The 11,789-nt window shown below is 38.4% G+C and overlaps 1 protein-coding gene across 2 annotated transcripts in view; it reads left to right on the top strand.

Moving 5' to 3' along the window:
• arid3b (AT-rich interactive domain 3B) overlaps positions 1-4,897 on the top strand; it is a 38,443-nt gene extending 33,546 nt beyond the window's left edge. For both annotated transcript variants that reach the window (XM_067379546.1, XM_067379547.1), the window contains exons 8-9: positions 33-122; positions 2,995-4,897. In XM_067379546.1, the coding sequence (XP_067235647.1) occupies positions 33-122; positions 2,995-3,155 (251 nt within the window). In that variant the 3' untranslated portion in view covers positions 3,156-4,897. The remainder of the gene's footprint in view (positions 1-32; positions 123-2,994) is intronic.
• Positions 4,898-11,789: the final 6,892 nt, after the last annotated feature.

The following is an 11,789-nucleotide window of genomic DNA, read 5'->3' on the forward strand; positions in this document are numbered from 1 at the left end:
GCATGTCATTGACATTTGTATCTTGTTTTCAGAGGACAAACAGGACCTGTCTCTCAGCATTTCTTCTAATGGCTCTGCTAGCATTACTGTGTCTGTGGAGGTTAACGGCGTTATTTACTCAGGTGTGTATCATTGTATTTGTGCACGTGTGGGATTGTCCAATATTGTCTAAGGTACTTAACCTCAGGTTACTCCAAAACACCCTTTCCAACGATTTTGAATCGTTCTGCTCTGAGCCGGACAAATTGGATCTGCACCAGCCCTTTAAACCTGTCAGGTTTATAAAAGATCCTAAGGAAATCCTTTTTTCCATCCAAAATAAAAGTTTATTTTTACATAATATATGTGTGTGTACTGTGTATAATTAAGTATATATAAATACACACACATGCATGTATATATTTAAGAAATTTTTTTTTTTTTTATAATATAATTTATGCATATGTATATGTATGTTAAAAGTAAAATATTGTAGTACTAATATAAGTTTTATATCACCCATTATACACTTATTTGAAGCAATATAGTAAAGTAATATTTGGGATTTCTGTGAAAGGCCGCCTTAACTTTGCTTTTATCCCAAGTTGCTTTAAAGCTGCAGTCCGTAACTTTTTTTTTTTTTTTTTGGTTAAAAATTGTCCAAAATCAATTTTTGAGCATGTATATAACCAGCCAGTGTTCAAAACTATCTCCTTACCTTAGCCTGATTCACAACGGTAAGCTTGTAATAATGTTTTCTAATTTGAGTTATACTGGTAGGTAAGGCTGGGCGATATATCGAATGCTTTTTTCAAATGGAGCGGCATTTAATAGACAGAGCCGTAGTTAACTGACAAGCCACGCAATATCGCGTTCAATATCGATATGAAACGTCGTCGATATTGAACGCGATATTGCGTGGCTTATCAGTGAACTACGGCTCTGTCTATTAAATGCCGCTCCATTTGAAAGCAGGTGATGATTTAGCGGTAATCAGGGAACCGGCTTTAGGGAACCCTACTGGTAGGTTTCTGCAGGAAATTAGAGCTTATCGCCGTTCGTCTTTGCGTCATTACGTCACGTCTGTTTACATAAAGGAGTCTCATCTAGTAGGCTATATAGCATGTGATGCTGCTGGTAGCAGATCATTTATAGCCTTTTCTCACAGCAGCTGGAATAATTAAACTTATCATTTTGATAACGGATTGTATGTTATGACAAATTAACGTTAGAGATTAGACTATACAGAAACTGAAATCTACAGGTATCGCTAATACACACTAAATACAGAGTCATGCAATGCTGATGTTGTAAACATTAACAATTTGAGAACAAAGTATAACAATAATAATAATTTGCATGGTTTGATGTGATCCGAGCTAAGCGATCGTTAGATTTAATCACCGTTGGTAGTGTGATTTATTGTAATGCTTTTTTTCCTCAGTTGGTCAAAACAAAAGTGGCAGACATTTTGCTTAGTTGTTCACATTTTTCTTATTTTGGTCATACTTCCAAGAATACAATCTGTCTTTCCAAAGTACAGTTTCCACCGGTACAGTTACTGACAGCCACACATTCTCCTCAAAATATTAGATTCATCCACGCTGAGGAACCGTGGCGATGCACAACCCACGTAAAGATAATTCAAAAAACTGCAATTGCAGGTTTCGAACAGAGATGGCGACAAAAAGGCAAAACGTACGGACTGCAGCTTTAAAGGATTAGTTCACTTTCAAATGAAATTTTCCTGATAATTTACTGACCCCCATGTCATCCATGATGTTCATGTCTTTCTTTCTTCAGTCGAAAGGAAATTAAGGTTTTTGATGAAAATATTCCAGGATTATTCTCCATATAATGGACTTCAATGGCCTCCAAACGGTTGAAGGTCAAAATTACAGTTTCAGTGCAGCTTCGAAACGTTCTACATGATCCCAGACAAGGAATAAGGGTCTTATCTAGAGAAACCATCGCTCATTTTCTATAAAAAAAAAAATTATTATATAAGTTTTAACAATTAATGCTCATCTTGAGCTAGCTCTCTTCTTCTTCTTCTCTATTAGAATTCCAGCAGTGTAGACACTGCTAAGTGTATTACTGCCCTCCACAGGTCAAAGTTTGAACTAATTGTTATATACTTGCACTAGCATATTGAATATGACAATTTAGTTTAGGAATTCTAATAGAGAAGAAGAAGAAGAGAATTAGTTCAAGATGAGCATTTATGGTTAAAACGTATCAATATTTTAGTTTTAGTTTTTTAAGAAAATGAGCGATGGTTTCTCTAGATAAGACCCTTATTTCTCGCCTGGGATAGCTGTAAACTGTAATTTTGACCTTCAACTGTTTAGGCTCCATTGAAGTCCACTATATGGAGAAAAATCCTGGATTGAAAACCTGAATTTCTTTTCGACTGAAGGGAGAAGGACATGGACATCTTGGATGAAAGTGAAACAATCGTTTAAATAAGTGTCTGCCAAATGCATGAATGTAAAATAATTGTTTATTTTACATTTTTAAAGTTAATAGAGTAGTTTAAAATAAGTATCACTGACCCCAAACTTTTAATGTTTTTGAAAGAAATTTCTGGATGCATTTATTTAATTTAAAAAAATTGTAAAACCGTAACATTGTGAAATATTATTACAATTTAAAACACTTTAATACATTTTGAAATGTAATTTATTCCAATGATGGCAAAGCTGAATTTTCAGCATCATTACTCCAGTCTTCAGTGTCACATGATCATTCAGAAATCATTCTAATATGATGATTTGTTGCTCAAGAAACATTTCTTATCATCATTGTTAAAATAATAGTTGTACTGCCTAATATTTTTGTGTAAACTGTGATCATTTTTTCCCCAGCATTTTTTGAGTACATTTGTTTGAAATAGAAATCTTTTTTAACATTTAAGTATTAATTTCTTTCAAAAAGAAAACCAATTTTTGAACATTAGTGTATAATACTGAAGTATTTCTGTATGAAGTAAATTGCTTTATATACTGTGTACAGGATCCTTATATGCTCAGAAGTCTGCAGCTGCTCCCACCGCTGTCACAGCCATGTTCCCAGGCCAGACCTCCACCCTCAGTCCCGGTATCCCCTGTTCCTCCTCCTCTTCCTCCTCAAAGGGTCCTGACTCTGTGGAGCCGGCCACAGGAGGGTCACCCTAACCATCACCAGCTCCCTGTACCAAACAGCCCGTCAGTCTACAGTCTTTCCTTTAGAGCGGCATGAGCCGTCCTGCCCTCTAGAGGCGGTTTAGCAGATCAGAGTCTGCACAAGCTCGCAGCTGTTTTCCTTCCAGTGAAGGGAGGACCACACACATACACTTTTACAAACTCATCAGCTGTTAAAGCTCATCACGGACCCCACCTGCTCTTTTATACAAGATGTTTTCTCAGGACTGAGAACGTTTTTAGAGATGTTTAATTCAACAGAATACCTCAGCGTACACACTTCGGTGATCGCGTAATCATGCCTTTCCACACTCATAGTCATTCATTCGCAAAGATCTGCAAAGCAATCATGGCATGATCAAATCTACTTCTGCCAAAGTCACATCTGTGAGGTTGTGGTTGACACTTTTCTTTTTTTGCTGTCTATTAATTCTCTTATTTAAAGTTTGCTGAATTTACCTCATCTGCCGTGAATTTAAAAGACTCAGGATCGATTATGATACTGCTGTGTTGTTTTTGTGTCTAATTTGATGGATTTTAAAACAGGCTACAATCCCCATCTAGTGTTGCAAAGTTGTTTTGGTAAGAAAAGGGGGTCATTTTTATTTTATTTTTTTCTTCTTCCTTTTTTAAAAATGTATTTACTTGATTTTATTGTTTTCTATTTCCGTTGTTTTTTAGCTTCTAGATACAGAAATATTATTATGATTTGAAAAAGAGTTTGAGTTTGCATTTTACACAGCTGACAGGTTTTGGTTTTTTGTTGTTATTTAGACATATTTACAGGCAACAGTTTGGTTGAAAGATTTTTCTCTACCTCAGACACAAGACAATGTATGGTTGAAAAGAAATTATGTCGACACGCACGGTTAGTGTCGCACGTGTCAATCATTTCTGTGCGTTGGACGATCATGTACAGGCTCATAAATAAGGGCCCTGATTAATGTACTATTCTTCTACTCTGGTGTGCATATGAGTTCTTTAAAACAAACCAGGTCACAGAAAAGCAGGATAACATTCGAATCAAAAGAAGATTGGATGTTCTTTTTATTTCTTTTTAACTTCAGACCTCACGTATCTTTCCATATTGGAAAGCGAGTTTCTCAGGAATTTTTTTTTTTTTTTTTCTTCACAAATTTTAACTTCAGAAACTAGACGCAGTCTCATTCCTGAAACGAATGACACTAGATATAACTCGGTCAGTGTGGGACTGAAATAGCTACCTCAGTCAGGATTTACCTCGGATGTAGTTCAACTGCCTGCAGTACATCACTGAATTACCTCAGAAGTACTGCTGATTTTAATGCAAAAAAAATCTCTCAGGTAATGAATTAGCAAGATGCCTCAGAAATGTAAAGATAGTGAAAGGCGGAACATTAATAGGAGACTGCGAGATGAGATTATTGTTTGAAGAGTTCTCATCCATGAAGTATTGATTATTGCATAAACTGTCTTCCAGTGCTTCAGTATACTTCCAGTAGCAATCGAGGCTTGTTGGCTGGTTATGTTCATGTACCCATGCTGATTTAGCCTCTTTACATTTTAGCTGTTTATAATCCTGCATTTGCTTGACCTTGGGACCTGCTTGGATACAGACACTTTGTTTCTCCTGTTTTAATTTCTATATTCTTCAGATAACTGCATTGCTAAAAACCAAAGACCATGCGTTTGTTATCCTTTATGATGACCTCAGTGTATAGACACATGCAACATTACACAATGAAATTAAAGTCTGATCTGATGCGAGATTTTTGTGGTGTTTTTTTTTTTTTTTCCCTTTCTCACTCTTTGTTTAGGATATTATTACCAGTGTTTGGGGTAACACATTATAAGTAACATGATCAGATTACTACAAGTAACTTGTAAAGTAACTTTTAAATTCACAACAAAATATTGGAGTTACTTTTTCGAATAAGTAACGCAAGTTACTTTGTTTTCCCATGCATTCACTGACAGCTCTCCTGTCTCCACGTTGAGAGATATAAGTGCAGAGGTGTTGTGTGCGCTGTGTGAACATAATGTTTTTTGTAGTTCTAGACTAAATGTGAGTATACAATTACTTATTTACTTCTCATTCTACAGATGAATATATACTATTCATCTGTATTCCAGAATGGCAGCACGTCTGAAAGGCTTGTTTGTTTGAGCTGCGTCCTCTACTGTTCAGGTGTGAATTTGCATTTCCTTCAGCCTGAGGCTTTTTCATTTCACTTTTGGTGTGAAAGGGCCTTTACATTTGCCAAAAATAGTTGTTATAAAGGCAAACAGCCCAGCCTAGATGAGAAAAAGTAATGCAAAAGTAACACAACACATTACTTTCCATAAAAAGTAACTAAGTAACAGTTAGTTACTTTTTTAGGGGGTAGCGCAATACTGTAATGCATTACTTTTAACAACCTTTAGTAAAAGTAACTTTTCCCCAACACTGAGTATTACTCTTTTTGGATTAACTGTGAAGGTAATTGCCTTCATTGTTGTCATATTTGTTTTATTTTGGTTTATTTTTGCTTATTTAAATGTAAAAATTGCATTTACCCCAATTTTAGTCATTATTTTTGCTTTATTACTTACTATTATTTTTAAAAAATTTAAAGGGAAAAATTTGTATCATGAAAATGCTAATTAATGGTCCCTTATAAAGGCTTCATTTTTTCATTAAAGGTGCCCAAGAATGCTTTTTCACAAGATGTAATATAAGTCTGAGGTGTCTCCTCTTATTAATTTTTTGAACTGCCTATTTTGGGGCATCATTAATTATACACTGATTTTGGCAGCGCCGCCCCTTTAAATGGCGTGCTCCCTGCCCCCCGAGCTCTTGACTATATTACAGTGCATTTACAAAGTTCACACAGCTAATATAACCCTCAAATGGATCTTTAGAAGATGTTCGTCATGCATGCTTCGAATTATGTGAGTAAAGTATTTATTTTGATGTTTACATTTGATTCTGTATGAGTTTGAGGCTATGCTCTGTGGCTAACGGCTAATGCTACACTGTTGGAGATATTTAAAAAGAATGAAGTTGTGTTTATGAATTATACAGACTGCAAGTGTTTAAAAATGAAAATGGCGACGACTCTTGTCTCTGTGAATACAGTAAGAAACTATGGTAACTTTAACCACATTTAACAGGACATTAGCAACATGCTAATGAAACATTTAGAAAGACAATTTATAAATATCACTAAAAATATCATGCTATCATGGATCATGTCAGTTATTATTGCTCCATCTGCCATTTTCTGCTGTTGTTCTTGCTTGCTTACCTAGTCTGTGCACAGATCCAGACGTGAATACTGCCTTTCCTTGTCTAATGCCTTGAACATGGGCTGGCATATATGCAAATATTGGGGTCATACATATTAATGATCTCGACAGTCGGTGATATGTTGAGATCCGCATGTTTTCCGGAAGTCTTTTAAACAAATGAGATTTATATAAGAAGGAGGAAGCAATGGGGTTTGAAACTCAATGTATGTCTTTTCCATGTACTGAACTCTTGTTATTTAATTATGCCAATATCAATTCAATTTTTGATTCTAGGGCACCTTTAAATAAATTTTTCACAATGGATGGTTATGCACTTTGAAATCAGTTTTGAAGAAAGATGCAGTTCATGTCACAAGACACCAAGAGGCAGTACATCCGTGTTTTGCTTTTGAAATCAGACAGTTGTGTCCACAACTCTATCTAATTGAATCTGATTTCATAGATCAGCCTTCATAATCCTCATTTATGTCTGATGAGATTGACGAGTGGAAAGTGCACGTAATAATGAAATGCATGCATATTTGCTGTATCTGCTTAAAACAGCAATTGACATTAACAAGCTACGGCATTTTGATTGCATGCAGAACTCTCAGTGGATGCGACAGATGCTGTTTTGTGGGGGTGGTAGGATGGGATTGTTTCGTTGATGCCCTTTTTAATAGGCAAAGTGTGGGACACATGGCATGGTTGTCCTTGACCCGATACCAGTATACTGTCTATCCCATCTCTGGCATGTCCCGCCCCTGTCCTGAGCTGGACCACCCCTCTAAACTCATCTTAGTCTCTCACCAAGGGAGTCAGTGGAGAGGATTACTGCCCTGGATATAACTAAAAGACAGATGTGGGAGAGGAAAGACCACAAGCAAAACTGATGGGATATTGTTTGGACTGACTGACAATTTTGAATTTAATCATATAGAAAATTACTTGACAGATGGATGTTGCTTTACATTGGGAAACAGGTTGAGGTTCATCTTAAGGCATCTTGAGAAAAGAAAGACTCGACAAAATCAGTTCTAACTTCTAGCAAGAAAGAGACGCGAGTGTCTTGTAGAACATTTGAAAGAAACCAGTGCACTTTAGTTGTTCAGTCCTAGAGATACATACAGATGAAAGATCCTAGTGGAGTTCACGTTCATGAAGATACATGATGTTACTTCAGAAGGTGAAGATGAAGTGAGAAGCTGGGGCGTTCCTTGGTCATCATGCCTACTGAGGAGGAGGACAACTCTGGGCAACCTGTGTGGCAGTCTGTGCTACTTTTTGGCTGTAAGGGAATGATCGAGGGAATCATCGTCCTCTTGTTTTTCTGGCTGCTGGTGCAGGTGCTTTTTACAAAGCAACTTGAAGGTATGGTAGATCTAACCTCCAAACAAACTATATTATACTGGGGTGTATAATACAAGTAGTTATCCTTTTAGTCTGAGAAACCAACCATTAAGATTACTTAGATTTCAGATTTAAGTACTGCAGTTCACGTCTGGTTTTTACCATTCTGTTACTGAACACTGACATTATGCGGATTAAATTGTTTCCTTTGTTTGCGGATTATGACTGAACAGTTGTTCTGTCGTTTGGAATGATAGTTTCGGATTAAAATGCTTTTCTAACCAGCCTCTATCTCTTCAGTCCACCTGCAGATTCTGCTGAGCGTGGGCTTGGTGGTCCTGTGTTTATCCCTTATCCTGGGCTGCGTAATTTGTTGGTTAAAGACCAGACGCATACCACCTGAAGATAAAAAGACTGTGAGGACTCCCCCTCCCCTTGATTCTGGGGATCATGTGACTGTGGAAATGAGTTCCTCCCCTTCGTCTGGAACCACTTGTACCAAATTGCAGTATGAGCAGCTGGAAGGTGAGGTTCTAGACTACCCATCTACTTTTGAGAGCTCTACACCATCAGATGAAGAGTTCACTGCTATCTCAGAGGTTAACAAGCAGACGTCATGCTTCCAAATGAGACGACTCAGTTCTCCAGCTGTCTCTGCTGCTTTATACAAGCCCATGGCCAGTGGCCGCTCCTCTCTTCCCTCTTTTCTCACGAAGACCCGGAGGGTTCTGGAACGCCATTGCACTGTTGCCGGGGATAGTTACTCATTCAGTGAACACAAAAGGCTCACTATTCCCAACCCACGATCACCTTGTACCCTCTCTCCACTTCAAACTCAAGGCCTACTACAGGAAGAACCTTTATTTCCTAACTATGGCTCAAATTCTTGCAGCAAGGCCTCAGATCCCTTCTTGCACTTCACACTGACCTTCTCCTCAACACAGAACACACTCACTGTATCCTTAGTTGGTATAACTGGTGTAGTCCATCATCTAGAAGAAGTGACTGTCCAGGTCAGGCTTCCCCCACTTTGCCCTGGACCTCTGAATATGTCTGCCCAAGATTACAACCTTAGTCCTGGACTCTATAAACAGAACTTGGTGGTCAATGTCGGATCTTTAGAAGGGCTTAAGAGTTGCATTCTCAGACTGGCCGTCTTCAGTCAGGATAATCCAAAGACATCCCTATTTGAGGAGCTGGAAGTTTGCTGCAGTAGTCTAGACTGGACACCAGACATGCCTATCAATTGCATTAGAGAACTAAGGCAAGTTGTGGACAATACCAAGAAGGTCACTTCATAGCTCTTGCTACGAGACTAGACAGTATTAAACATCTTAAATACCTACACCTCATGTTTTCTTTCAAAGAACAAGGGTGGTTCATTCATATTTTAAATCAGCATAGTCAACTTCAACAGGATATGAACATTGATGTCCCTCAGAAAATGACATCCCAAAATTCAGAGAGAGGTCACAAGGTCTTTGGTCAGCTCTTCATTTTGTTGCAGTACCTGACTCTGGTCCATCAGCTTAGAGTCCTGATCCTGAAAACAGACAATCTTACCAACCAGACTCCAGGTGAAACTACAATACACTTTTTATCCTCTCCCAGATGATACCCTCAACCCAATATTATTTGGGCTATACAAGTTTATAGATCATGTAGACCAGTGTTTCTCTCCTTTAGACCCACCTCCCAGAATGATTTAGATGTCTCCCTAATCAATAAACTAAGAAGCTGATGAGCTGAATCAGGTGTTTTAATTAGTGAGACCCTTTTGAGATAATTTAGATAATCATTCTGTTAGGGGAGTCCTCAGGACTGGAGTTGAGATCCACTGAATCCCACACCAGTGGACCTCTCAAAAGGGGCACTGGGTGCTTGTGCACCATTTTGGCTGAATCCCAAATGGCACCCTAAACCCTCACGGTCTTCCTCTGAGTCTGCACTTTTGTGACGTAATGCTGCTTTGACTGCCAGGGAAAGTCCTCTGCGTAGCTCGCAAACTTGCAGGCTCAGCTGAAGTGTGCATAGCGGCCGCAAAGGAGGCGCTCACGTGCACCCTTCTGAAACCTAAAATGATGAATGGGACACCCTACGGTCTTGTGGACTTAACAGACACATGCACGTGGCAACTGTATGTATACAAGACCGAAAGTGCATAGAAGTGTGCCATTTGGGATTCAGCTTTTGAACCCTAAAACAAAGGATCTACAACTCCAACCCTGGAGGAGCAAGTGTCCTGACGACTTAGCTCTAACCTTAACCCTAACCAAATACACCCGAACAATATAATCAAGGTGCTAAGAACTACTTGTTGGGTTAATTTAGGGTTGGTAGTAAAGTCTGCAAGACACTGACCCTCCTGGACTGGAGTTGAAGACTCCCTAAAATTAAAAACAGAGTAGCCTTCAACAGGGGTAGCCAACCCTGCTCCTGGAGTTTAGCTCTAACCCTGAGCAACTAATCAAGGTGTTCAGGATTACTTGATAACAGGCAGATGTGTTGGAACTGAAGTCTGCAGGAAGGTAGCCTTCCAGGAGTTGGGTTGGTTATCCCTGCCCAGACCATTGCTACCAATTTAGCGATTTTGTCGCTAGATTTAGTGACTTACCCGCCCCTTTTGAGACTTTTTTCAAAAGCCTAGTGACAAATCTAGCAACTTCTTGGACAAACCTTATCTAGATTCTGTGACTCACCCACTGACCTATTTTTATGTTAATATAGATCAGTGGACTCGCCAGTATGGCGTCATCTAGCGACATTTAGCGTCCAGATTTAGCTACTTTCAACTGAAAGCAATTGGCAACACTGGCCCAGACTCACAGACATTTTCCATACCAAATCCAGAAGTATGCTATTATACCATCAATGTGCCCTTTTGCCAAGACCATACTGGTGGGGACTTCACAGCAGACTTCTACCTGGCAGTCTTAGCAGAATTACATCAACAAAGTGTGTTCTTGGTGGAGAGATGAGGGTGACATTTGGGACAAAGCCATTTATAGGCAGAGTTTCATATTAGTGTTTGGGTGGGGCTAAAAATGCAAGGTGAAGTGGCATGAATGCGTAATGAACAGAGACGACATGAATTTAATGTGACTGGAGATGACATGAAGATGTCAGACAACATGGATGCAGAAAGGAAAATTCCCTTTTCCCATTCTTAAAAAATGTGGAAGGACTTCATACAGCAAATAATTTACGTTCATACTTAATCTCCTCACAAAACTTCCCTCTTCCTGTTTTAAATTCTGCATTAACAAAAAAAAAATTACAAAAAGCTTAAAATGTCATAAGGTGCCATATTGTCCAAATACAAAGCAAAATAGTTGCTTTATGTCCTGGGAGTGCAGGAAAGCATATTGCACCACAAATCCCTCGTATCAGATAAATGAATATGTTTGTCATGATATGACAGCATGTCTGCCCATATGCATACCGCAAGTCCAGCTTACATGACTGTTATGTAAAAGCTAGGGGATTTATCCATCATAAACTAAGCCTAAATGTTTGCTTTTAATGTTCAGGATTAAACGCTTGTCTTACAGGATCCAAGATCCACAGGAGATCAGCCTATTTTAATGACATTGTAGTTTAATCCCCCCTTCCGCTTCAATCCTTCAGACGACAGTCCGAGCCCTTTTATTTCAGATCTGCTCAAACCTCAGCAATGGGAGAGTTCACGGCCATGAGGTCATTTACTCCTATAGCATTTATCCCTATAGATAAGACAAATGAAACCTCATGGCACGTCACGTTGACTACATATTAACACTGGTTTTGATATTTAAGTGTAGAGAATGTTGAAATGGCCTTTTTTAAATCATTTTAATATATACATTTGATCATGTACTGATCTCTACCATAATGGTCTTTTGATTGGTTCTTTATAATGCCTATTTCTTTTTATATATTTTACCTTTTTCTTTTGCCAGAGATGCACCTACATCGTGTCATTGTTCTTATTGGTTCGGAGGCCAATGAAGAGACATATTCACTGTGTAGCATGAGTGAAGTGTTATATTC

The sequence above is a fragment of the Chanodichthys erythropterus genome, chromosome 24 (genome assembly GCF_024489055.1).
Source record: "Chanodichthys erythropterus isolate Z2021 chromosome 24, ASM2448905v1, whole genome shotgun sequence".
NCBI classification, from domain to species: Eukaryota; Metazoa; Chordata; class Actinopteri; order Cypriniformes; family Xenocyprididae; genus Chanodichthys; species Chanodichthys erythropterus.